The following is a 26510-nucleotide window of genomic DNA, read 5'->3' on the forward strand; positions in this document are numbered from 1 at the left end:
AAAGGTTTTGATTTCTATACTACAAAATGGGGCAGAGGAGCCCATGCAGGAGGAGAGCAAAGAAAGGCCACGTGGAAGAGAAGCAGCAGCCAAGATGGCGGAGTGCTGAAGGAGAAGCCAGTTTGTGCAGAGAAAAGGAGATGGGGAACAGAGGTGAATAAGGCTGGTGAGGGATAAGCCTTCGATTCTAGGAAACTTGGATAAGTCAGTGGCTTTGGGAGCCCTGAATGGAAAGGGAAGTATTTTCCCACTGTGTGAATTTCTTGCCTGCCGGGTGCAAGCTAGGATTAAAGCTAATGGCCCACCAGTTCTTGGCTCTGTTGTTTCATTACCGTCTGTCCGAATCAAATGCGAACCTGCTTGGGCCAGACGGCTGTGATGGTGGCCGTGGCTACTGGCTTTACAGGGAGTTATCCCCAGCTGGCTGCCTCTTCATGTTTTCTATTTATTGAAGAAAGGACTATATTTTTCAACTCACTCGGTCCTCTAAAAAGAAGCAGATCTGTGTAATGAGATCTGGGGCCAGATGGCGAGACTGGAATTCCCAGCTCACACTCACTACCTCTGTGACTCATTACTCCTAGGGTGGATGTGAGGATTGTGAGCTGATTCAGGTGGAGTGTGTCAAACAGGACTTGGTATGGGATAGTTGCCCAGTGAGTGTGAGCTGTTACACCACTTTGCCTGGGTAAAGAAAGGAAGGGTGTGGGAAACAGGTCTATAAAAATGAAGAGCCCAGGGTTTTAGGCAATCATTAAAAAGTAAGTTTACAAAAATGTTATAGTTGTAGAAACATGGTTTTTATTTTTGTTTTTTTTACAGAGACAGAGAGAGAGTCAGAGAAAGGGATAGATAGGGACAAACAGGAACGGAGAGAGATGAGAAGCATCAATCATTAGTTTTTCGTTGTGGCACTTAGTTGTTCATTGATTGCTTTCTCATATGTGCCTTGACCAGGGGCCTTCAGCAGTCTGAGTAACCCCTTGCTCGAGCCAGCGACCTTGGGTCCAAGCTGGTGAGCTTGGCTCAAACCAGATGAGCCCGCGCTCACGCTGGCGACCTTGGGGTCTCGAACCTGGGTCTTCTGCATCCCAGTCCGATGCTCTATCCACTGCGCCACTGCCTGGTCAGGCAGAAATATGTTTATAATATCTTGTAAAATAAGACTCACAGAGTAGAAAATTCTGATTGATAAAGCCTATGGATGTACATCTAGGGAAAAAAAGATATTTCAAAATGTCAATTGTTGGGGAAATGGTTAACAGTGGTTATCTTTCAGCTGTGGCAGTATTTACAAAGTAGTTTTCTATCAAAACGCATAAAGGTTGAAAGTAGAAAGGTAGAGCCCTGGTTGGGTAGCTCAGTTCGTTAGAGTGTTGTCCTGATACACCAAGGCTGTGGGTTCAATCCCCGTTTGAATGCATAAATAAGTGGAACAACAAACTGACTTTTCTTTCTCTCTCTCTCTCTCTCCATTCCTTTCTTTCTAGAATTAATATATATATATATATATATATATAGAGAGAGAGAGAGAGAGAGAGAGAGAGAGATAGAGAGAGAAAGAAAGAAAGAAAAGAAAAAGAAAAAGAAAAAAAAGAAAAGAAAAGAAAAGAAAGGAGATTGCCAAGAGCTGGGAAGAGGATAGAGGGAGAATTAGTGTTCAACAGGTATAAACTTTCAGTTTTGGAATATGAAATCGTTCAAGAGATCTGTTGCACAATCATGTGAATGTACTTAACACTACTTACTGAACTGTATACTTAGAAATGATTAAGCCCTGGCCAGGTAGCTCAGTTGGTTAGAGCGTCATCCCTATATACCAAGGTTGCAGGTTTAATTCCCCGGTCATGGCACAAATAAGAATCAACCAATGAATGCATAAATAAGTGGAACAACAAACAATGCTTCTCTCTTTCTTTAAAACCAATAAATTAAAATGATTAAGATGGTAAATTTAATTTTATGTGTTTTTTATCATAATTTAAAAAACACTTTTCTTTGGCAAATACAATAGTTTTATATGAAAGAAAAAGTCAACGAAAGATATTTTTTGATTCTTAGATGGAAGGCTGGTTGATGTAGCTCTTTGTGAATATTTCTATTCACAATGAATGAATACAGTTTATTGGGCCTGGCTGCCCAGTGGAGTTTACCTGGTGGCGGTAAGTCTTCCTAAGTAGAGCGGGGGTGGAGAGGGGGTGGGGGGCATTCTCATGTGTTCCCCACCCCAGATTTCTGCTGAGAGAAAACACGAGCTACAGAAGAGGGGTCTGACCCAAATTGTTTGCTTTGGCTGTTTTTCCTTCTGTCCTAGGTTCTGTTGTCAGCTACTGAATGAGAGCACATACGGCAGCCCCTGCCCCCTTCACCCACCCTGGGCCCTGGGGATTCTGCGTCAGCTGCTCTGTTTGCAGACCACCCTCCGCGGTCTCGTGCTCCTGACTGTACTTTGATCTGTAAACCGCAGCCTGAGCCAGACTGGTTGAGACAGAAGAGGCTGGGCTGATGATCTCAGAGCAGCTGTTTTATTGCCCCGTGGTGGCTTCATACATAGATCCAAGTCTGACCGAACAAAAATATGAGTCCCCCTGCAAGACAGGTGAGGGACGTGAACAGATAATTTATAAATTGTGAAGAGCCGTTACATGAAAAGTGACCACACTCGCTAAAATAAAAAGTACAGAAATAACAGCAACACTTCAATACCTTCCACCTCACCCTCCCATCAATCAATATGACAAAAATTTTTTAGAAAATTATTCCCCAGGGTTTGCAAACAGTTACTGACAGGAACGTAAATGGCCCTTCTGAAAGCAAGATGGCAATGTATATCAAGAACTGTAAAAATGTTCATTCTAGGATAGAATTTCCACAAATGTTTCAGGAAAATTCAGGGATTTAATGTAAGGAAAAGGTGACATTTCCATTCACAAGGAGAGAGACTGCCATTTCTGACAATATGGAGCTCAGAATGATCTGAAAAATCTTTAATTGTAAAAAATATTTAGAAATGTTGGCCAGGCTTATGGTGGTGCAGTGGATAGAGCGTCTACCTGGGAGGCAGAGGTCCCAGGTTTGAAACCCCAAGGTTGCTGCTTGAGCATGGGCTCATCAACATGACCCCATGGTTGCTGGCTTGAAGCCCAACATCACTGGCTTGATCAAGGGGTCACTGGTGCCTCACCAGGCAGTGGTACAGTGGATAGAGCATCGGACTGGGATGCAGAGGACCCAGGTTCGAAGCCCTGAGGTCGCCAGCTTGAGCGCAGGCTCATCTGGTTCGAGCAAGGCTCACCAACTTGAGCCCAAGGTCACTGGCTTGAGCAAGGGGTCACTCAGTCTGCGGTAGCCCCCTGGTTAAGGCACATATGAGAAATCAATCAGTGAACAACTAAGGTGCCGCAACAAAGAACTGAGGCTTCTCTTCTTGCTCTCTTCCTGTCTGTCTGTCCCTATCTGTCCCTTTCTCTGTCTCTCTGTCCCTGTCACGAAAAAATAAAAAAAGGAGTCACTGGCTCAGCTGAAGCCTCCACCCCACCCCCGTCAAGGCACATACGAAAAGCAATCAGTGAACAACTAAAGTGCTGCAACTACAAGTTGATGCTTCTCATCTCTCTCCCTTCCTGTCTCTGTCTCTCTCTCATATACTTAATTTTTTTTTTAGAAATGTTGGATAAGATATAACAAAATGCTTGAGCTCCAAAGATAAAAAGGGAACGTCCCCAGGGACCAAACAAAAAGGAACCGAAAACCAGTAACAGAGGGGGCTGACCCTGCAGCTGCCCTGGATTATCTGAACAGTCTAAGGCTTTTGCGTTTTTTTTTATTGCTTGATTTTAGAGAGACAGAGAAGAAGAAGGGGGCATTCATTTGTTGCTCCGTTTAGTTATACATTCATTGGTTGCTACCTGACTGGGATTGACCCTGCAACCTTAGACTTTCAGGACAACGCTCCAACCGACTGAGCCAACTGGCCAGGGCCTAAGGCTCCTGTTTTAACATCCAGGTGGGGACAGAACACCAAGCCTTTAGGCTGTGTGGGTGTGTGGGAGGAGGAGTTGAACCTGTTATGTATAGCTGGGATCATTGAAAGTCCATACCTTGAGTGGCAGAAATTGATCACAATAGCTTCTAACCTCAAGACAATCCCATCCTTGCTTGACTTGACTCATGCTAAGGCCAATATCAAGAAAGGCCTTAACCTGAGATTCTGTCCACCCAGAGAACACTCAGCTGATTCCCTGTGTTACCCCTCAAGCTGAATATGTTGTCCTGACATGTAGTCTAAACTCCAAGAGGTTGTCAAAATATGACATATTTGTATGTTTCTTCTTCCTATTGGCCTATTCGTTGATCAGTTTGGGAGGTCTATCAGTATTGGAAATGTGATTCTACTCTCAGGAGACTCTACCACAAATTACAAGATACTTATAAAATAAATCTCAATCATAAATAACAATTGTGTTTAATATGCCTTATTTGTAATAGGAAAAAATTAGAAGCTGCTCATGTCCTAAAGGGTGTAATGGTTAAGCAAACACTATGGGGTTATTGAAAGGAGTGAAGTTGATATAATGTGTGGAAATGGAAAGAATATCCACACAGTATATTACTAAGATGCTTTAAAGAGTAAGCTACATTGCCTGACCTGTGTTAGCACAGTGGATAGAGTGTCAACCTGGAATGCTGGGGTTGCTGGTTTGAAGCCCTGGATTGCCCAGTCAAGGCACATATGACAAGCAACTGCTGCCAGTTGATGCTTCCTGCTCCTCCCCTCTTCCCCTTCTCTCCTCTCTCTAAAATCAATAAATAAAGTCTTAAAAAGAAAGCTATAGAACAGCATTGTCCAATAGAAACAGAACATAAACACATAGTAATTTCTAATTTTCTTTTTTTTAAATTTGAGAAAGACAGAGACAGAGAGAGGGACAGATAGAGACAGACAGACAGACACGAGAGAGATGAGAAGCATCAAGTCTTTGTTGCGGCATCTTAGTTCATTGATTGCTTTCTCATATATGCCTTGATCCAGGGAATATAGCAGAGCAAATGACCCCTTGCTCAAGCCAGTAACCTTGGAGTGAAGCCAGCAACCTTGGGCTCAAGCTAGTGACCATGGGGTCACGTCTGTCACGCTCAAGCCAGTGACCCCGTGCTCAAGCTGGTGAGCCTGCATTCAAGCTGGATTAGCCAACGCTCAAGCCAGTGACCTCGGGGTTTCAAACCAGGGTCTTCTGTGTCCCAGTCCAATGCTCTATCTACTGCGCCACCCCCTGGTCTAATTTTCTAGAAGAAATATTTATATCTCAGTTCTCATAAACCACATTACAAGTATTCAATAGCCACCTATGACTAGTGGATGTAATAAGGGACAATGCAGCTATCGAACAAATGTATAGTATATAATAAATAGTAGTACCTTGAGATACAAATTTAATTTGTTCTGTAACCAAGCTCGTAGGTCAGTCAACTCACATATCAAACAAATTTCTCCCATTTAAAATAACTGAAATAGATTTAATCCATTCCAGCCCTGTGAAGCATCCCCAAACCATCCTAAATTATGAAAAAAGACATTTTTAATTAAGAAACATATATGTATACTTTACCAATGCATAACAAAATATATGAAATAAAAGAAACAATTGTTATTTAGGATTTGCGCTTTTGATGGCATCCTTTTGTTTAAGGATGGTACAAATTGTAGATGTATTGTGGTCATACAGCCTTGCCAGTTCAATCACCCATACACCACACTCATGTTTTTCTATTATTTCTTGCTTTACTTCTATCGACATCATTCTCTTCTTCTTCTCACCACTGTCCTTTACACTCTCTTTGGCCCTATGATAGCACACAAAAAAGTTAGTAAAAAATGCAAAAATGATGCAAGAATGAGTATAGCACACGAGATTTGACTTGATTCCATGGGTAATGCGTGAGAAAGAACGAGATGAGGATGTTGTGCTGCCGATACTGGATCCGTGCACCAATGCACCAACTAGTGGCAGCTTTGCGAATCATGACTCGTATCTCGAACAAAAATGCGGACCGAGTTGCAGCTCGTATCTTTAAAAAAATTCATATGTTGGTCTGTTTGTATCTCAAGGTACCACTGTACACTTTTTTTTTTCTTTTTTTTTTTCTTTTTTGTATTTTTCTGAAGCTGGAAATGGGGAGAGACAGTCAGACAGATTCCCGCATGCGCCCGACCGGGATCCACCCGGCACGCCCACCAGGGGCGACGCTCTGCCCACCAGGGGGCGATGCTCTGCCCCTCCGGGGCATCGCTCTGCCGCAACCAGAGCCACTCTAGCGCCTGGGCCAGAGGCCAAGGAGCCATCCTCAGCGCCCGGGCCATCTTTGCTCCAATGGAGCCTTGACTGTGGGAGGGGAAGAGAGAGACAGAGAGGAAGGAGGGGGTGGGGGGTGGAGAAGCAAATGGGCGCTTCTCCTGTGTGCCCTGGCCGGGAATCGAACCTGGGTCCCCCGCACGCCAGGCCGACGCTCTACCGCTGAGCCAACCGGCCAGGGCTGTACACTTTTTAAAACTCTGAGACCAGCTTCTTTAGTATTGTATAGACATAGGAAACACTTATTAAGGTACAAGAAAAAGCTGAACTGGCTATTTCTTTGGAGTGGGATTGTAGGGAAAGAAGGTGTTTAGAGTTTAGTTTATAAACATCTATTTTATTTTATTAAGTGATAAGCAGGGAGGCAGAGAAACACTTCCACATGCACCCCGACCGAGATCCACCCAGTCAGCCCCCTATGAGGGCAATGCTCTGCCTATCTGGGGCCACTGCTCTGTTGCTCAGCAACTGACCTATTTTAGCACCTGAGGCGAGGCCATGGAGCCATCCTTAGAACCCGGGGCCAACTTTTGCTTGAACTATTTGAACCATGGCTGCAGGAAGGGGAGAGAGAGAAAAAAACAGAGAGGGCGAAGAGGGAGGGAGAGGGGTGGAGCAGCAGACAGTTGCTTCTCCTGTGTGCCCTTGACTGGGAATTGAACCTGGGACTTCCACACACCAGGGCCAATGCTCTACCACTGAGTCAACTGGCCAGGACCAATATACATCTATATTTGATTTTATTAAGTGAGGATATATCATACATTAATTACTAAAACACTAAAAATAAAATATTTATTTTCTTCAATGCAGTAAATCATTGTATAGAAAAATGTATCTTAAAGAAATAATAAACATGTGAACCAACATTTATGCAGCATTACTTACAGTGATAAAAACTAAACTTCACATCATGTCCAACAATAAAAGTTATTTAATAAATTCTGATACTTTATGAAGGAATGTTTTTCATAACATGAAAAATATTCATGATACAATTTTAAAATTTACAAAACAAAAACTATCCAAGTGAATTGAAATATATATATATATATTCACACAAAAACTTGTATACAAATATTAATTGTAGCGTCATTCCCAGTAGCCCAAAAGTGTAAATAAACCAGTGTCCACCAGCTGGTGAATGGATAAACATAATATATCCATGCAGTGGAATCTTAATCAGTCATAAAAAGAAATGGAGTACTGATACAAGCATAACATACATAAACCTTGAAAACATTTTCTAAGTAAACAGAAGTCAGACACAAAGGGCCACATATGGCTTGAATCCATTTATAGGAAATGTCAGGCATAGGCAAATCCATTGAGTCAGAAAGTAGATTTGTGCTTGCCAGGGGCTGGGAAAAGAGGGATGGGGAGTGGGAGTGGCTTTTTAATGGAAATGTTTTGGAATTAGATGGTAGGGATGGTTGCACAACATTGTGAGTGTGCTGCAGACCACTGAATCTTCCGCTGCGAGATGGCTGAGATGGTGGATTGTTAGTTGTGTGAATTTTATCTCTCTTTGAAAAATTTGTGTATAGAACAAGATCTCCCAACTTTATGGGAGTAAAACAAGACTAATGTGCTAAGGGCGGTGGTGGGGATATTTCATTTTTTTCTAAATTTCTCCAGTACATATGCATCATATTTTAAATGGGAGGTAGTGGAATAAAAGCATTTAGAAAAAAAAGACTGGTCTTCTCTCTGGTCAAAATCTGTGTGCTTTGGAAACAGTACCGTGCTCTCACTCCGTTGGCTGCTACACAAAGGCAGCCCTGTCCAGCCAGTGAGGCACACTCCTATCTACACCATGTTTAACTGCATTTCCTAGAACAAACCATGTTTAACTTCATTTCCTTAGCCATTTGCCTTTTGCCATTGGGTGCCAAGTAGCAGAGTTAACTCAAGACTTTCCTTTTCTGCATCTTTCTATGTAGTAGAGACAGGGTTATGCATTCACCTTTTGAAACCAGAGCCACCTTGGTTATCTATTTGGAGCTCAGGGCTCTAGCTTCAGAACTCTAATTCTCTTTACCCTGGCTGGCTTCCTGTCCCTGACTGTGGCTTCTGCTGCTGGCTGCTAAAATGAGATGCTAAATCAGGGGTCCCAAACTACTGCCGCTGGGCCGCATGCGGCCCCCTCAGGCCATTTATCCGGCCCTGCCACACTTCCGGAAGGGGCACCTCTTTCATTGGTGGTCAGTGAGAGGAGCATAGTTCCCATTGAAATACTGGTCAGTTTGTTGATTTAAATTTACTTGTTCTTTATTTTAAATATTGTATTTGTTCCCGTTTTGGTTTTTTACTTTAAAATAAGATATGTGCAGTGTGCATAGGGATTTGTTCATAGTTTTTTTTTACAGTCCGGCTCTCCAACGGTCTGAGGGACAGTGAACTGGCCCCCTGTGTAAAAAGTTTGGGGACCCCTGTGCTAAATGCTTGCTTCACTGGAGTGGGGAAGAGAACACATTAGGTAAGTTCTTCAAGCACTTAAAATAGAAGGTCCAGAAAAAAAAACAAAAGGAGTTATACAACTCCTCTGGAGACTGGAATCACCAAAAAGTGGGTGGAGAAGAACTTATGTAATGACTCTTCATCTCCTAATATAAAACAGATAGGATCTGAGCCAAGGGTTCACAGAGGTGTCTTTGAATCCTTGAAAGGGTGGCATTTTTCACAGCTCACAGGAAGGCTGGGATCTCTGCTGTGCTTGCTTAGCGATGCTGTTCTCTTTAGAACTTACCTGACATCTTATTCTTCTAATAACCCCATAGCAGGTAAACGAAAGAAGCTTCCCAGTCTAAGGATAAAATCACACAGGTTTCAGTTGCTTAGAAGATCGGGTACTTCTAAGATACTTGTTGAGTGGGACTAAATTGACTTCAGCTGCCCGGTTTGTTCTGACTGGCAGAGAACATGTAGACCGACAAGGAAAGAGGTATCCAAGGTGTAAGAAGTAACAAACAGGTGGGACAAGTTGTACAGCAGGATCCCATCTGTGTTTCTAAAATCTCCATGTGTCTATATGCATCAGTGTATCTATCTATCATCTATCTTGGTAAACGGATAGAAAGGCCAAATTATTTCCTCTGCTGATGCGTAAGAGTAAGAATGGAGAGCACAGATGGCAAAGGGCAAGGAAGGACTCTCACTTTTTACTTTGCTCATTTGTCTACTATTAAACTTTTAACAGGTTCTTTTTTAAATTGAATTTATTGGGGATAACACTGATTATTTTGTAACAGAAAATTTTTTTTAGCTTTGCAGTTTTTTTTTTTTTAATTTTTTGTGTGACAGAGACAGAGAGAGGGACAGATAGGGACAGACAGGAAGGAGGAGAGATGAGAAGCCTCAATTCTTCATTGCGGCACCTTAGTTGTTCATTGCTTGCTTTCTCATATGTGCCTTGACCGGGGGGTTCCAGCAGACCAAGTGACCCTTTGCTCAAGCCAGCAACCTTGGGCTCAATTTGCTGATCCTTGTTCAAACCAGATGAGCCTGCGCTCAAGCCAGTGACCTCAGGGTTTTGAACCTGGGTCCTCCGTGTCCCAGTTCGACACTCTATCCACTGCACCACCGCCTGGTCAGGCTGTAACAAAAAAAATTTTAATAAAAATTACCAGTTGTCGGCCTGACCTGTGGTGGTGCAGTTGATAAAAGTGTCAACCTGGAACGCTGTTGTCACTGGTTCGAAACCCGGCTCTTGCCTGGTCAAGGCACATATGGGAGTTGATGCTTTCTGCTCCTCCCTACTCCTTTCTTTCTCTTTCTTTGTCTCTCCTCTCTAAAAAATGAATCAATAAAAATCTTTAAAAAAATTACCAATTGTAATGACAACTACCCTTCTGACAGTCCTTAACATCTATCTCACAAAGTGTTTGGAACAAGTTGACAGAGAGAATTTCAGGTGTTTGATGAGGACAAATTCCTGATTTGGTCGATAGAGGTGGGAATAGGGTTATAGGTGAGACACAACAAAACGTGGAAAGGGGAGGAAAGAAGAGGATTGGCTGCCCAGTTCTCAACCCAACCAATAGCACAAAGGTTTCGGGCCCAACGCCCATTTGTGGAGACTATTTCAGGAGTTAGGAATTGCATCTGAGTTCATTGGCACTTGTCAAAGAAGAGTTAAGACAGCTTTCTGCTTTGGCAACTTGGAGGCTGCCTGCTTCTCCTCTACTTGAAATTTCAAGCATCAGCCAAGTTGGTGGTGATTACTGGGGGGGGGGGGGGTATGCTTTTCTCTTTGTGGTGTATTGACTTCTCTTTACACAGGGCAGAAAGGTGCTTATTAGGATAGCACTTTAATTTTACCAATGAAAATATTAACACTAGATGTCTAACAATGTGGAATGATTCATCCTGGTTCTTGTTTGCAGAAGGCAAGATACAGTCTGTTGAAGTGTTAGGAAGACTGCATAGGAAAGAGAACATAGGTTCTTTGATTGTTTAAGAGTTCTCTTGTCATTCCCCCTCAGTTTCACTGAGAGCATGGTTAAACTTTTATGAGCATTAGGGTTGCACAGAGCGAATCTCTCCATAAATAAATATTCAGCAGAATGCTCTCTGCTAACATTATAAAATGGGCTCTTTCTTTATTTTTCATCTCAGCAAAATGTCTTTAAACTCCCCTCATTCATAACAAAGCTGTTTTTCATGAGAAATCAGCAAAAGAAAGAAAAACGTTTGGAAAGAGATGTCTAATGAAATTACCCCTACGTTTAGGTCCAAATATAGCCGCCCAAGATGGTGCTCTGTTCTTAGTATTATGGGAACCTCGTTTTTCCCCCACAGACTTTGCTAGTGATGGACTCATACGTGATTCAGACAAATGGCAACAGCAGCCTCCCCTCTGTTCTGGATGTGCACGTCAGCCTCAGCGGGAAGAGCTCCATGTCAGGAAAAGGGAAAGGCAGGAAGAGATGGTCTGTGAAGCCCTCCGACATGGCCCGCAATACTTTCAATCCCATCCGGGCCATCGTAGACAGCATGAAGTTGAAGCCAAACCCAGACAAAACCATGATTACTCTGTCAATTGGTGAGTTGGGGACACTCGACTGAGGAGTGGTCATTGTTTGCCTCACCCCCATCCTTGTGGGCTGATGGGAGAAGGTAGGAGTGGAGAGAGAGTCTGAGCAGTGGGTATGAAAGAATAACCTCTTGGTGGCTTTTCTTGTTTCCTCCCATGAAAAGGGGACCCTACTGTGTTTGGAAACCTGCCTACAGACCCAGAAATCATCCAAGCCATGAAAGATGCCCTGGACTCGGGGAAATATAATGGCTATGCCCCCTCCACTGGTAAGCTTCTCCTGAGACTCTAACTGGTGGCTTCCAGATCTTCAGAACTCTTTCAATAGGAATAAATTTCTAGCAATTCTTCTTGCTTTCCTGATGCATAGTTGCTAAGGAGAGACTAAGACAAAATGGCCATCTGGATTTGGGTAAAGGAGTCTTGGGATTCTTTTTTTTTTTTTTTTTTTTTTGTATTTTTCCGAAGTTGGAAACGAGGAGGCAGTCAGACAGACTCCCGCATGCGCCCGACTGGGATGCACCCGGCACGCCCACCAGGGGGCGATGCTCTGCCCATCTGGGGCGTCGCTCTGTTGCAACCAGAGCCATTCTAGCGCCTGAGGCAGAGGCCACAGAGCCATCTTCAGCGCCCGGGCCAACTTTGCTCCAATGGAGCTTTGGCTGCGGGAGGGGAAGAGAGAGACAGAGAGGAAGAAGAGGGGGAAGGGTGGAGAAGCAGATGGGCGCTTCTCCTGTGTGCCCTGGCCGAGAATCGAACCTGGGACTCCTGCACGCCAGGCCGACGCTCTACCACTGAGCCAACCGGCCAGGGCCAAGTCTTGGGATTCTTAAATACAAACTTCAAGGTCCATTGTCTTTCCTGGCTTTCTTTGGCCTTCTGACATCTCTCCTCTAGGCTCCCATCACATATTTAATTGTCAAATAATGTTCCTATCCTGTCATTGCTAATTCTCAAATGAAGGCCTTGAATTTGGCTGCAGCTGCTTGTTTAATGAGCCTGCCAGGTCCTAAGTTAACGTACTTAGTGCCTATCTAAATAGCTGCTTGGCTCTACTTCTCCTTCTCTATGTATTCAATGTTTATTTTAATTATGGTCCTGATCACACTCCCAATGAAATTATAATTGTTTCCTATTAAAGAGAAATAAACAATAACAAAGAAGGGACTACCCTACTGAAGTATAGAAGGTTGTTTCTGACAGAAAGAAATCATTCTCATTTAGGTGTAACTCTCCAGCTATGAAACATTTCTACTCTAAATATTTTGGTAAAATAAGTGATTCCTTTTTTGTGTGTGTGACAGAGACCAGAGACAGAGTCAGAGAGAGGGACAGATAGGGACAGGCAGACAGGAAGGGAGAAAGATTTGAAGCATCAGTTCTTCGTTGCAGTACCTTAGTTGTTCATTGATTGCTTTCTCATATGTGCCTTGACCCGGGGGCTACAGCAGACCAAGTGACCCCTTGCTTAAGCCAGCAACTTTGGGCTCAAGCTGGCGAGCCTTGCTCAAACCAGATGAACCCACGCTCAAACTGGCAACCTCAGGGTCTCGATCCTATGTCCTCCGAGTCCCAGTCCGATGCTCTATCCACTGTGCCACCGCCTGGTCAGGCAAAATATGTGATTCCTTGACTTTGTTTCAGTGTTGCACGTTTTTCTCCTGTGTATCCGTGCCCACAGAGACATATTCTTAAGGCAGAATAAAAATTCAATTTCATGCTAAAATGGAATTTTGATAACGCTGCAAAGAAGTTTCAGGGCCATGATTTTTAGGTTGATTATTTACATTTTATAAAGTTTCATAGAACAAAAGTCAAAACGAAATAAGACCATGTTAGGTCATAAAAATGTTTATAATGAGTTTTATAACCAAAGCATTAGAGAATTGACTCAATGTGGGAAAGCAAAATATTTTTAAATTATTTAAATCTATTTAAATATTTTTTAAAAATTTAAAATTCAAAATATATCTAAATTATTAAATCTCTTAAATATTAAAAGGATATGAATGCTCAGGCCAAAGAATACACAAATCATAATATATAGTATATCTTGGAAAATTCTCTTTCTTATTAGTAATAAAGAAATGCTGATTTATAGACCCATCTCTACCTATTAACTTAACAAACATAAAATATTGCCTCTGGCCTTCCTAACTAAAGACAATCTTTTGAATAGCAATTTTGCAAAACATGATCATTTGCATGAAACTGTCTACATTTCAAGTTTGCAAAGCCGACAATTAGAAATAATATGAGAAAAGTATTATTTTTTAATTGTACAAAAACACTAATAAGGATAGAATATGAAAAGCTTAAAATGGAACCAATGTATCACACTGTTTGATTACAAGTTTTCAAAATATATAGCACCTGGAAGGGATTTGGGAATAATCTAAATCCTGTATTTTATGGAGAATAAACACATAATCATAGTCACCAAGATGATGCAGAATGTTGTATCATTTGGGGAACCCTTTTTTGTTATTATTTATATATGTGTGCTTTAAAACAATTTTTTCAAATACAGGGTTCATTTTCTTTCTCTACTGCAGCTGAGAGCTAAAATGAATAGTATGCACTCTGAGCAGAAACGAAAGGAAGCCCAAAGCTCTGTGTCTCTACAGTACAGCTGTCAGTTCTGGGAGGAAAACCTCCAGCTTCTTCCTTCTGCTCCTTCCTTCCTTTCAGGTTTCCTATCTAGCCGGGAACAGATCGCCTCGTACTACAGCTGTCCCGAGGCACCCCTGGAAGCTAAGGTGAGCCTTAGACAGGGTACTGGCTCTGAAGCAACAAGGGGCAAAGTATGTCCTTTTTGTTGTTCCTGTTTCACAAGGTACAAGGGTTTCAAGGGGAACAAAAACTGAGGGTAGTTTCACTTGAACAGTGGGAGGACTTCTTCTATACTGAGGATACTAATCAGTGATTCTAGTTAAGGTCGTTACAATGTGATAATGAGGTTGCATCCAGCTTATGTGGTGGTGTCTGTCGCAAGGAGGCGTAAAGGACTCCGAGATCATCCTCTATTTGATTCTCTGCAAAAGATCATTGAAAACAAATCATTCATAAATACCAAATAATGAAAAATTTTAATTTTATCAATAGGAGCTTTAAAAACACTTGTAGCTTCCCTCATTCACTTTAAGGTCACGCATATAGGAAGACTGAGGTACTGTGACATTGAATTGATGGCAGTGCCAAGTTTAAACGCCACCTTCGCCTCTACTGTTTACTGTGTGGGGTCGACATTTCTAACATACGAGGTGCCCTTCATCTGTATTTCAGAGAAGAGCTGGGCCTTCTAGTCTCTGATCAAAAGTAAATAAATAACCAGGCAAAAAAACCCTCCCAGGTCATAATGATCTCTCATGGAAGCTGGCTGAGTTACAGCTGGCATATCCTTTTTTAAGTGATATGTTTATTTCTTTGAAGTGGCCAGCATTTTCAACAACCTTTAGCTATGGGCATATATAATAAGCATTTGAATTTCTTTCATTTTTGGCTTAGTGCAGTCCCTACTACTTTACTTAGAACTTGTAAAAGTAAGTTTATTTTTGCTCCCTGCTTACCCACCTGACAATCTCTTTTTCTTCTGTTGTTGTTGGAACTTCTAACAAAATGAACCTTTTATTTATTTATTTACTTACTTCTTCCTTCCTTCACAGGATGTCATTCTGACAAGTGGCTGCAGTCAGGCTATTGAACTTTGTTTATCTGTGCTGGCCAACCCAGGGCAGAACATCCTAGTGCCCAGACCTGGTTTCTCTCTCTATAGGACTTTGGCTGAATCTTTCGGGATTGAGATCAAACTCTACAATTTATTGGTAAATGACTTTTTAATTTTAGACACAAATACTCGATTACTACTTCATAAAAATATGTGAGCTTTATCTTAGCAGAGAAAGATATGAAAGCGGGTGGTTGAGACCACAGACAGACACATTTTATTATTTACATGACACTATTGACCGAAATGAGCATTCCCCCCTAAGTTATTCAGAATCATCTTAGTCTCACTCTTTCTTCCTCCCCAGCCAGAGAAGTCTTGGGAAATTGACCTGAAACAATTGGAATCTCTGATTGATGAAAAGACAGCTTGTCTCATCATCAATAATCCATCAAACCCCTGTGGGTCAGTGTTCAATAAAAGTCATCTCCAGAAGATTCTGGCCGGTGAGTCTAGCAAACTTCACTTGACAGGGGACCAGATGGGGTTGGAATCCTTTAGCCACTTCTTGGACTGAGAAATTACTCCATCATAAAGTTCCAAGCTGGGGTGGGGGAGCTCCCCTGGGGTCTCCAGTGAGCAGTGTGCCATTGGGATGGCAGGACTTGCCCAGAAGAGGTAGAAAAAGAGGAAATACCTCTTCACCACTCCCATCCTGTGGAAGAGAGAGTCTGAAATATCCACTTAATTAAATGGCTAATTTAGACTTCATATCTTGTAAGAGTTTTTAATAAGACAAAACACAAAGCGTGAAATGCAAAGTATGATAAGCCTAGGTAAGTCATCAGAGCAAAGACCATTCGCACTAACAGTGACTTCTACATGTTTCTTTTCTTTTCAGTGGCTGCAAGGCACTATGTCCCCATCTTAGCTGATGAGATCTATAGAGACATGGTGAGTCCTGGGCAGGATAGCTCATGACAATAATCTCAATTCCAAGTTAATTTACTGGGACCTTGAGAGGTGGCATCTAAATAATCAGAAGCCACTCCTAATCATTGCAGTACCGCAAATCAGTATTTCTGCGTTCTTCACAAATATATTGATCTGCGACTCCTCAGTCAGCTGTCTGAAATCCAGAAATCTACAAAAATCCAAAGACTTTTGGAATTTATTTGTTGGCAAAACCTGACTTGGCTGATCTTAAGATATTTGTAGATTTCTATTTTTCTCACTTATGGATCTGTAGGAGAGTGGAGGGAAGGGGCAGAAACTTTAATATGCTAGATGAGGAGTGCAATCCCAGAGCACTCTGGGAGTGTTACATAATATATGCAACGCATTCTTTGAAAATCCAAATAATTTTGCAACATATTTGGGCCCAGGAATTTCAGATAAGTGATTATAGACTCATACTATATATATATATATATGTGTGTGTGTGTGTGTGTGTGTGTGTGTGTGTGTGTATTTTTTTTATTCAGTGAGAGGAGGGGAGGCAGAGACAGACTCCCACATGTGTCCTGACTGAGATCCACCTGCAAGCCCACTAGGGATCAATGCTCTGCCCATCTAGGGCATTGCTCCATTGCTCAGCAACCAAGCTCTTCTTAGCACTGGAAGCAGAGGCATCCTCAGCGCCTGAGGCCAACCTGCTCCAATCGAGCCATGGCTGCAGAAGGGGGAGAGGGGGTGGATACAGGGGGCAGGGTGAAGAAGCAGAAGGGCACTTCTTCTATGTACTTTGACTGGAAATCGAATCCAGGACATCCACACAGCAGGCCGACACTATGCCACTGAGCCAACTGGCCAGGGCCTCATACTCTATTTTAAATCTATAACTCTAGCAATCATTCATTCTCTAGAACTGGCTTCAAGGGGTTGTCTATATTATAGGGCAAGGGTCAGTTTTCTCATTTTAGGCTTCCTTTAATCCAGACCAGACAGCAGGTTAAATGTCTTTGGATATTCCCCTTTGAAGCCTCTTGGGATCCCAGTCATGCTTCAGCTTAGGGATGAACCCCCAAATTCGAGGCCCTGCCCCTAGTGATATCAGAAAAAGGGTAGGAGGCATGGGATTTGGAGAAGAGTAAGCAAGAAGACAATTACAATGAGTTATTCTCCTCCTCAGGTGTTTTCCGATTCCAAATTTGTGCCTCTGGCCACCCTCAGCAGCAATGTCCCTATCCTGTCCTGTGGAGGGTTGGCCAAGCGCTGGCTGGTTCCTGGCTGGAGGTTGGGCTGGATCCTCATCCATGACCAAGGAGACATTTTTGGCAATGAGGTGAGAGCAGTGTGGTATGTCTAATCTGGGATATATATTTACTTTGCATGCACAGTGGTTAGGAGGACGAGGTGGGTGTTTTGAGGTTTTTTCCCTCTTTCTTCCTGGTCCTGTAGTTCTGGGTACCTGGAAAGATGCTAGATAAAGATGGTACTATTTCTTCAATCAGTTTTTCTGTACGTGGTTCTGTGAAGAAGTTCTATCTGCCTCCAATTTTTGGACCACATAAAAGGGATCAATAGCAGTAATACACCTCATATTGTTTACAGGTGTACAATGTGCCAGTACTTTATATAAGTTTCAGGCAGTCCCAGATTACGAACAAGATAGGTTCTGCAGGTTTGTTCTTAAGTTGAATTTGTAAATAAGTTGGAATAGGTATATTTACCTATTAAATGCAACTTCAACAGATGTTTTCTTCACACAGTATTTATCTTTACCTTTCTATGTGTATAAATACTTAAACATTTTCAAACCTGCAGAACTTATCTTGTTTATAACCTGGGGGACTGCCTATATTTAAATATAGGAGACTGCCTATATTTTAATCCTCCCAACAACTGTATGAGGCCATTATTAGTATTAGCTCCATTTTACAGATGAGAAAAATGAGGCACATAGAAGTTGTATAATTTTTCCAGAGTCACATAGCTGGTATGTAGCAGAGCAGGGCTACAAACACCTGTGGTCTGATCAAAGAATGACACTAAGCACCATTCTCCAGAAATATAAAAACTGATAGAGTGGTCAGAACCAGAGTCCCCAAAGCCGGGATATTTAAGAAAGGCTAAATAATGTGTTTGCTGGGGGCCTTATAGATCCGGGATGGACTGGTGAAACTGAGTCAGCGGATCCTGGGACCCTGCACCGTTGTTCAGGGAGCTTTGAAAAGCATCCTGTACCGCACCCCTCAAGAGTTCTACCAAAACACTATGAGCTTTCTCAAGGTAAGGGCAGCCTGTGGCCTTTCACTTTGGGAGCCAGGGGATGCCACCAGTGGAATTAGGAATAATGGGTCCTTATTTATGGAGCAGTGTGTTCCATGATGGTGCTTCCAGATCAGTAGGTGGCACGGGTGAAGGTATCCACCCATTCATTTCTGACTTCTGGCAATTCACTGTGCTCCTGGCCGAAAGCTGCATGTGGCAGGCTTTTTTCTTGTTGACTCCTTATACCAGTAGGACAAACAGGTTCCTTGCTTCTGGTGTGGGCTCTCCTTTTAATGACTTTTTTTTTTTTAATTTGCCTCCTCTTGTAGTCCAGTGCTGATCTGTGCTATGGGGCACTAGCTGCCATCCCTGGACTCCGGCCAGTCCGCCCTTCTGGGGCCATGTACCTCATGGTAAGAATGTGGGTGGCAGTCATTCCTGGCAAAGGCAAAGGGAAGAAGCCAGTCTGCAGTCTTCACGAAGAGCTGCCTAGGAGGCTCCGGAGCCAGTCAGTTTAGGAATTACGTTGTCCTGAGTTATTCCACTGACAGGACCTAAGCTCAGGGTTAAAAAAAATAAAATAAAATAAATCCTTCTTTAAGCGAATTAATTCCTTAATATACTCATTTTATATGTACATACAGGGATGAAATAAGATATAAATAAGAGGCTTTCTAAACCATTGTAGTTCTCAGCTGGGAGCTATACGGGTTCCTGAGGGGTGTTTGGGAATGTATAGGAATGTTGTTTGTTTTTAGAATGACTTGAGCGTGCTGTTGGCATTAATTAGTGATCCAGCCCTGCTAAGTATTTTGCAATGGGCAAGATAGTTCCATGAAATCAAGAATTCTCTGGCCCTTGAGGCTAATAGTGCCTTTTTTGAGAAATACTGGCATTCTATTTCCAGTTTTCACTTATCAGCATATGAGAAGGAACCCTTCAATAAACTAAAATATTGATATAAATATATTCTCTCTTCACCATGAAAAATTCCGTGAGCTCATAAGTGCTAGAACTTATTTATCAAATTAGTTATCAGTTGTAGAGTCCTGAGGTATTTTTTAGAGCAGTCCCTACCTTACTTTCTGGCATTGGGCGTTGGCCTGTTTTTACTCCTCCTGATAAGTTTGTCTTTCCCCGTTATTGGTATAGGTTGGAATTGAGATGGAAAATTTCCCAGAATTTGAGAATGACGTGGAGTTCACGGAGCGGTTAATTGCTGAACAGTCTGTCCAGTGCCTCCCAGGAACGGTGAGTGCTTGTATCTCTTCTCAGGACATTCTCAACAGTTTCTAGAGCCTCAGGAACTCTCCCTGAGCAGGTCTGTAGCCTGACTGTGCCTCCCCTAGCGAAGTGTATTCTCATTTGATCAGATTCAAACTGATGTGTCTCCTTGTTTCTATTTAAAATTTGTTTCTCTCTATCATTATTCCATCCATACTGGGAAGAAAAGGCATGGTGGGACATTCTAGGCGAGGGAAAATCAAGCTTGTCCCACAAATCTTTTTTTTTTTTCTTTTTTTTTTTTTTTTTTTTTGTATTTTTCTGAAGCTAGAAACGGGGAGAGACAGTCAGACTCCCGCATGCGCCCGACCGGGATCCACCCAGCAAGCCCACCAGGGGCGAAGCTCTGCCCACCAGGGGGCGATGCTCTGCCCCTCCTGGGCAGAGCCACTCCAGCGCCTGGGGCAGAGGCCAAGGAGCCATCCCCAGCGCCCGGGCCATCTTTGCTCCAATGGAGCCTCAGTTGCGGGAGGGGAAGAGAGAGACAGAGAGGAAGGAGAGGGGGAGGGGTGGAGAAGCAGATGGGCGCTTCTCCTGTGTGCCCTGGCCAGGAATCGAACCCGAGACTTCTGCACGCCAGGCCGACGTTCTACCACTGAGCCAACCGGCCGGGGCCCACAAATCTTTTTTTAACATAAATGAACTCCGTTACTGACTTAAGAGTCTCAATGATGGGAACTGAGTGACTTGATTGCGCCGAGTAATGGGCTTCGCTGCTTCTTGCTGCTGAGGGTCCTGGCCACTTTATGGTGGTCCGGCGCCAGATTCAGTTGCTCTGAAAATAATGGGCTCATGTTATTATTTTTAAAATATTTTTATTTATTGATTTTAGAGAGAGGAAAGGGGTGGTGGAGAGGAGCGGGAAGCATCAATTCAAAGTAGTTGCTTCTCGTTTGTGCTCCATCCGGGCAAGCCTGGGGTTTCGAACTGGAGACCTCAGCATTTCAGTTCAATGCTCTGTCCACTGCGCCACCGCAGGTCAGGCTAATGGGCTCTTATTTTTGCAGTGCTTTGAGTACCGGAATTTCTTCCGAGTGGTAATCACAGTCCCTGAAGTGATGATGCTGGAGGCCTGTAGCCGGATCCAGGAGTTTTGTGAGCAGCACTACCATTGTGCTGAAGGGAGCCAGGAGGAGTGTGACAAATAGGCCTAAATCTGTGCTCCTGAGCCCATGCCATCCAGGAAGAGCTGGACCGGGCCCTGCTGCTCCTCAGGACGTCAGATGCCCCCACTGGAAGAGGGGCCGTAAGAACACATCAAGGGTTCAGAATTTCCCCTGCTCTACCCCACCTGTATCCATCTACACACTCTGAATCCCAGATTCTTCTCTTCCTCTGCTCTGCTGGAGTGATTAATCCATTGATTTGTCCCCCTTCCATGATGACTTCCTCCTTTTTTTCTGAGAGCACCAGGTGAGCAAAATTTATCAGACAGCAGTAGAGACAAGAAAATTAAGAGTTCAAGATGAGAGAAACTAAAGATTGAGAGAACTTGGGCTCCCAACCATTTCCTCATACTATAAGAACATACTCTCTCTGGTCAGTTCTGAACCCCATCTCTGTTACTGCCTAATTTCAGGTGTAACTTTATGCAATAGAGTTATAATGAAAGAAGTTGGGGACACATGAATTTGTTTATATTTTAAAAGCATTAGGAAACTTTGCTAATTTAAAATATCCCTTACAGAAACACTTTCATTTTTTTTTTATTTGTAAAGAATCATTTTGTAGTGAAAATAAATATCCTTTAATTGACTTTCTAAATTTAGATATGTGTGTATCAGGCTTTCTTAAAATGAAGACACATATGTACTTAAAAAAAGGAGGAATCACAGGACCTTCCTGAAACACTGCTCTATAAGGGCCACAGATATTTTCACTTATTACTGTTATAGAATCACTATTACTTTGCTTGTAATGTTAATATTGATTTATTGATATATATATATTATATTACCTTTTCATATGTTTTCTAAGAAACATTTATATTGACAAGATCCTTTATTTTGCCAAAAGCATAAATTATTGTTTTTCTTTTTTTAAAAAAAATAATAAAATTTACTAACTATACTCTCCTGTGCTGTGTTTTTTCTCTTCTGTGGGAAATTTCTATCCCCAGGTGCTGCTCATCGCTCAGTCTGATTGATGCCTAGGTTTCATTTATTTCTTTGTACACATGCTGAAATATGGAGTTACTTAAGAAACACTATTTCTAAAATATTTTTATTTGGAAGATCAACTTCTGGCTTCTTATTTACAAACTAAGGCAAACTAAGAAGCAACATGGTTAACTTCTGGCCTTAGACTTCACACTTTCAACTTCTGGGGTCCCCAATCTCTGGTTCCAAATTCCTACACTTGTCTAGCCCCAGTAACCTCTCACTGGGGAACAAAGGTGAATGGGTTTGGTAGATCCAGGGAATGAGAGGTATCCAGGGTCTTTTAGCTTTTCTTCATCAATTCCTCTTAGGCTAATTGTTTAAAAAAAATTAGACACTGGTCTAATTTTTTCCTCACCATTTCCTTTGGAGGAGAGAGTCTGAAGTTGAAGTTATTTTGCAAGATTGGGGGCAGAAATATACCATAATCAGTCTGGAGATTCCTCACTAAGGGAAGTTTTTCTTGTGTGAAAGGGAAACTTCAGGTCTCAATGCTGCCAGTCACATCCAATTAATTTCCTTTACAAAAATAAACATCCAATGTTCCTGTTGGTGAGCTCACACTAAAATTTACCTTTCAATTTTCTTCAGCAAATCCAAGAGGAATATACAATGATTGAGATGATAAAGTTTTATTTCCTGTATGGTGCTACTGCTGATAATTTTCTGAAAATGCCTGGCTCCTCTTTTTCCTGTACCCCACCATCTCCCCAACCCACAAAGATCTCTGTCCAGAAATAAACAGGAAGACTTGGTGGTGTCGATGTAAAAAACGTCCAGATTTATACGAATTTTTATTAGTTTATTTGAGCCAAACTGACGATAATTGCTGGGAAGCAAAATCTCAATGAATTGAGAAAATGCTGCAGAGAATGGCAGTCTGGCGCCTTATTTTATACATTACAATCAAAGGAGGAGGTGTAAGGGGGTTACATGAAATTCCTTAACAGACGAGGGAGGTAGGAGACAGCAAAGTGTGGAAATCTCTAGGACTGGATAAAAAGTAAAAGAAATAGACACATTTCTTTTATATAGGTGGATATAATTAACAGTCAACAACTAACACGATAATAACAATGAGAGGATTTGTGGTCTCTGCTCTGGTGTGATTGTGCACTGAGGGGTTGCGAGGGGGGAGGAAATTGCCCTAACATTCCGAAGGTATGTTATAGTAGATGTGTGGGGACCCTAACAGTGAATAAAATCCAGGACCCGCAAGATGCAAAAAAGACAATGCAGGCTCAGCTAAGGTACGCCTTCTTCAGTAAAGATAGCAGCCCAGGACACAACTAACTACCCACCAAACAATTTCAGACCATCCTGTGTGGTTACTTTAGGTCTCTGAGATTGTAAGACAGCCATGCAGGCCTTCCTGAGCTTATCAGGTTTAGTACGTATGTGGCCCCTTTTTCATCCACAGTGGTTTACACATGATATTTTTTTCTTCACAGGTACATATTCCATCAAGCATTACTGAATTCTACTCAGACTTCTTAAATTTTCAAATTTCCTTGGTGTCTACGTTTTGATGAAGTCGAACATTTAAACTAATACATGCACATGGAACAAACTTTGAGCAATGTACTCTCCCCACCCCAATAAAAAGTCTTCAGGTCCTAGGCGAGTCCTTCAGCCACCCAGTATCCTGTCCCCTGAGGTAATCAGTTAGCAGTTGCTGGTTCATTCTTTGAGATCATTCTTTTTTTTATTTTTATTTTATTTACGTGAGCAGAAGGGAGATAGAGAAACAGACACCCACATGTGCCCCAATTGGGATCCACATGGCAACCCCGTCTGGGGCCAATGCTCTGCCCATCTAGGGCCATGCTCACAACTGAGCTATTTTTAGCACCTGAGGTGGAGGCTCTAAGAAGTTGTCCTCAGCGCTTGGGGCCAGTGCGCTGAAATCAATCAACTCAATCAAGCCCTGGCTGCAGGAAGGGAAGAGAGAGAGGGAGTGCGAGAAGGGGGAGGGGGAAGGGTGGAGAAGCAGATGTTCCCTTCTCCTATGTGCCCTGTCCAGAATCGAACCCATGACTTCCACACACCTGGCCAATGCTCTACCACTGAACCAACCAGCCAGGGCTCTTCGAGATTATTCTGTGCATATATATGTATACGTAAACGTGTGTGGGGAGGTATTTTTCCTTTTTTCTTTACTTTCTTCAGTATCTAGTATTCAACCTTATAATTCAGTGTCCTATTGAAGAGCTGCTTCCAAACAAGCTTAAAATCTTAAACTCTTGAGATGCTTCACAGATAATGGAGAAGGTAACAACAGAAATACCGACGTCTGATCGTCCCAGATTGAAATAAAGAATACATAAAAAAAGGTTGGAAACAACGGCTTTCAGGTGTGAATTAACCTTTCTTTTCATACCGGAGCATCACCGCATACTCGGTAACTATCACACACGTGATGCAACACAGCATCCCATTGTGCCCGCAGCAGCCTTTGGGCGAAAGGAAGACTGAAAACCCGCAGCCGGCGCCTCTGTGAGCGCGGACCCGGCGCTGCTCAGGGCGCATGCGTTATGGGGAGGCAACGAGGCGTCCGTCGGGGTGCAGGCGCAGAACCTGAGAGGAAGGTGAGGGTCAGTCCCATTAAACAAGCGCCCACTTTTACTTCTGTCAGTAATGAGCTTGAGTTTTTTATTTTTGTTTGTTTGTTTTTTCTGAAGCTGGAAACGGGGAGAGACAGTCAGACTCCCGCATGCGCCCGACCGGGACCCACCAGGCACGCCCACCAGGGGCGATGCTCTGCCCACCAGGGGGCGATGCTCTGCCCCTCCGGGGCGTCGCTCTGTCGCGACCAGAGCCACTCTAGCGCCTGGGGCAGAGGCCAAGGAGCCATCCCCAGCGCCCGGGCCAACTTTGCTCCAATGGAGCCTCGGCTGCGGGAGGGGAAGAGAGAGACAGAGAGGAAGGAGGGGAGGGGTGGAGAAGCAAATGGGCGCTCCTCCTATGTGCCCTGGCCGGGAATCGAACCCGGGTCCCCTGCACGCCAGGCCGACGCTCTACCGCTGAGCCAACCGTCCAGGGCCGAGCTTGAGTTTTGTTTCTTTCTTCAGCCTCTCCCCTGGACCCGCGCCCTGTTGAGTGTGATTCTCTTCCTCTGCGTCCTGCTTGGCCCTCACCAGCTGGAGGCTTCCAGGAGGTCGACAGACCATCCCTAGGTATTTGTAAACCTGTTAACTTCTTCCCAGCTCTGAGCCAGGCCTGACAAGTCCTGTGCTTTGTGAAACATAACCAGAAATTCCTCCCCAGTAGCGGTTGTAAGGTTCCAAAAAGTATGATCCCTGTAATTATTTCCCCAAAGAATTGTGGCCTTCAGGGTCCCGAGTTCAGATCTCTCTCAGCGGGTAGAAGCCACACAGTACTCCCCACACTCGCTCATTACTATGCACCAGAGGTTACATTGTAAAAGTCTCTAGAAAGGTTGAATTATGGAGTCTGTTGGAGAAGAACTGAATTCCCAGTACAGCTTGTTCATACTGGTATTTATTTTAAACAATTTGGGTGTATTTACAAACAAATTTCATACGGTCTCATGGCTCCTGTAAGTCTGGATGCTCCTATGGGTCAGATTGTTTCACAGCACCTTCCAAAGAAGCAGGTGCTCTCTGACATTGGGTTGCGGTGTGCCACATAGGAGGGGATGCCAGTTCTGCAAAGAAAACAATCAGAAGTAGCAAGTGTGTGTTAACTTTTGGTGATGTTTCCAGCATGGAAAATAATTCTTGCTCCTTGAGACGTTTACTCGTTGATAACTTAAATTCATAATGTAGCCTGACCTGTGGTGGTGCAGTGGATAAAGCGTCAACGTGGAAACACTGAGGTTGCCGGTTCAAAACCCTGGCTTGCCTGGTCAAGGCACATATGGGAGTTGATGCTTCCTGCTCCGCCCCCTTCTCCCTCTATTTCTCTCTCTCTCTCTCCCCCTCTCTAAAATGAATAAATAAATTCATAATGTATGGTAAAATGCAAAGTACATTATGCCTCGTTAAAAAAAATAATAAAGCCCCTGGAATCTTTTGCTTGGGCAGCACATATACTAAAATTGAAAAATATAGAGAAGTTGAGCATGGTACTATCAATGCAAATTCAACAGCACATTGAAAAGGATTATACACCATGACTAAGTGGGATTTATTCTGGAAATGCAAGAACTTTTTTAGTGTATGAAAAATCAGTCTTTGTGATATACCATAATAACAATGAATGACAAAACATGACCATCTCAAGGACAAAAAGAGCTTTCTTTCTTTTCTTTTTTTTGGGGGGGGATCTGTATGAGATAATGGACGTTAACTAAACTTATTGTGTTAATTATTTCACAATATAAATACATAAATCAGTATGCTGCACACCTTAAATTAATAGAGTCCTTTATGTCAAATATATCAATAAAACTGGAAAAAAATAAGCCGTGAAAATGTACGTTTTATGAGGGCAAGGATTTTTTTGTCTGTTTTATTTTCTTTTATGTGCTCAGTGACCAGAACAGCCTCTGGCACATAATAGGCACTCACGCCACAGTTGATGAATGAATGAATGAGAAAATATAGAGACTAATGTATTGCCATTACTTTTTATCTTCTTGGTAAGTAAATTATAAGGAGATATTAAGATTAACTGAAATATTACTAGTGTGGAAGGAAGACTCAGAGACAAAGGCATTTAGAAAGTTTACTTTCATAGATGTGCAAGGGCCCTGGCCAGGTAGTTGAATTGTTCAGAGCATCGTCCCAGTATGCCAAGGTTGCAGGTTTGATCCCCGGTCAGGGCACATACAAAAA

At 42.8% G+C, this 26510-nt stretch overlaps 2 protein-coding genes across 2 annotated transcripts in view; one reads left to right on the forward strand and one right to left on the reverse strand.

Annotated features, from left to right (window-relative positions):
• Nucleotides 1–26510, reverse strand: part of LOC136380711 (IST1 homolog) — a 450214-nt gene that overhangs the window by 338893 nt on the left and 84811 nt on the right. The window lies entirely within an intron of this gene.
• TAT (tyrosine aminotransferase) lies at nucleotides 10389–21622 on the forward strand. The gene is made up of 12 exons (XM_066348461.1): nucleotides 10389–10544; nucleotides 11152–11397; nucleotides 11553–11657; nucleotides 14080–14147; nucleotides 15054–15212; nucleotides 15423–15561; nucleotides 15957–16009; nucleotides 17187–17339; nucleotides 18158–18286; nucleotides 18598–18681; nucleotides 19421–19519; nucleotides 20560–21622. Exons 2-12 carry the CDS (start codon nucleotides 11166–11168, stop codon nucleotides 20698–20700), a joined length of 1362 nt encoding a protein of 453 aa, XP_066204558.1. The 5' UTR covers nucleotides 10389–10544; nucleotides 11152–11165; the 3' UTR covers nucleotides 20701–21622.

This window comes from Saccopteryx leptura, chromosome 9 (assembly GCF_036850995.1).
Source record: "Saccopteryx leptura isolate mSacLep1 chromosome 9, mSacLep1_pri_phased_curated, whole genome shotgun sequence".
NCBI classification, from domain to species: Eukaryota; Metazoa; Chordata; class Mammalia; order Chiroptera; family Emballonuridae; genus Saccopteryx; species Saccopteryx leptura.

Coding starts and splice junctions, on each gene's coding strand:
- TAT (XM_066348461.1), top strand. CDS start 11,166: ATGGACTCATACGTGATTCAGACAAATGGCAACAGCAGCCTCCCCTCT. Junction 15,562..15,956: donor TCTCCAGAAGATTCTGGCCG/GTGAGTCTAGCA, acceptor TTTTCTTTTCAG/TGGCTGCAAGGCACTATGTC. Junction 19,520..20,559: donor TCCAGTGCCTCCCAGGAACG/GTGAGTGCTTGT, acceptor TTATTTTTGCAG/TGCTTTGAGTACCGGAATTT.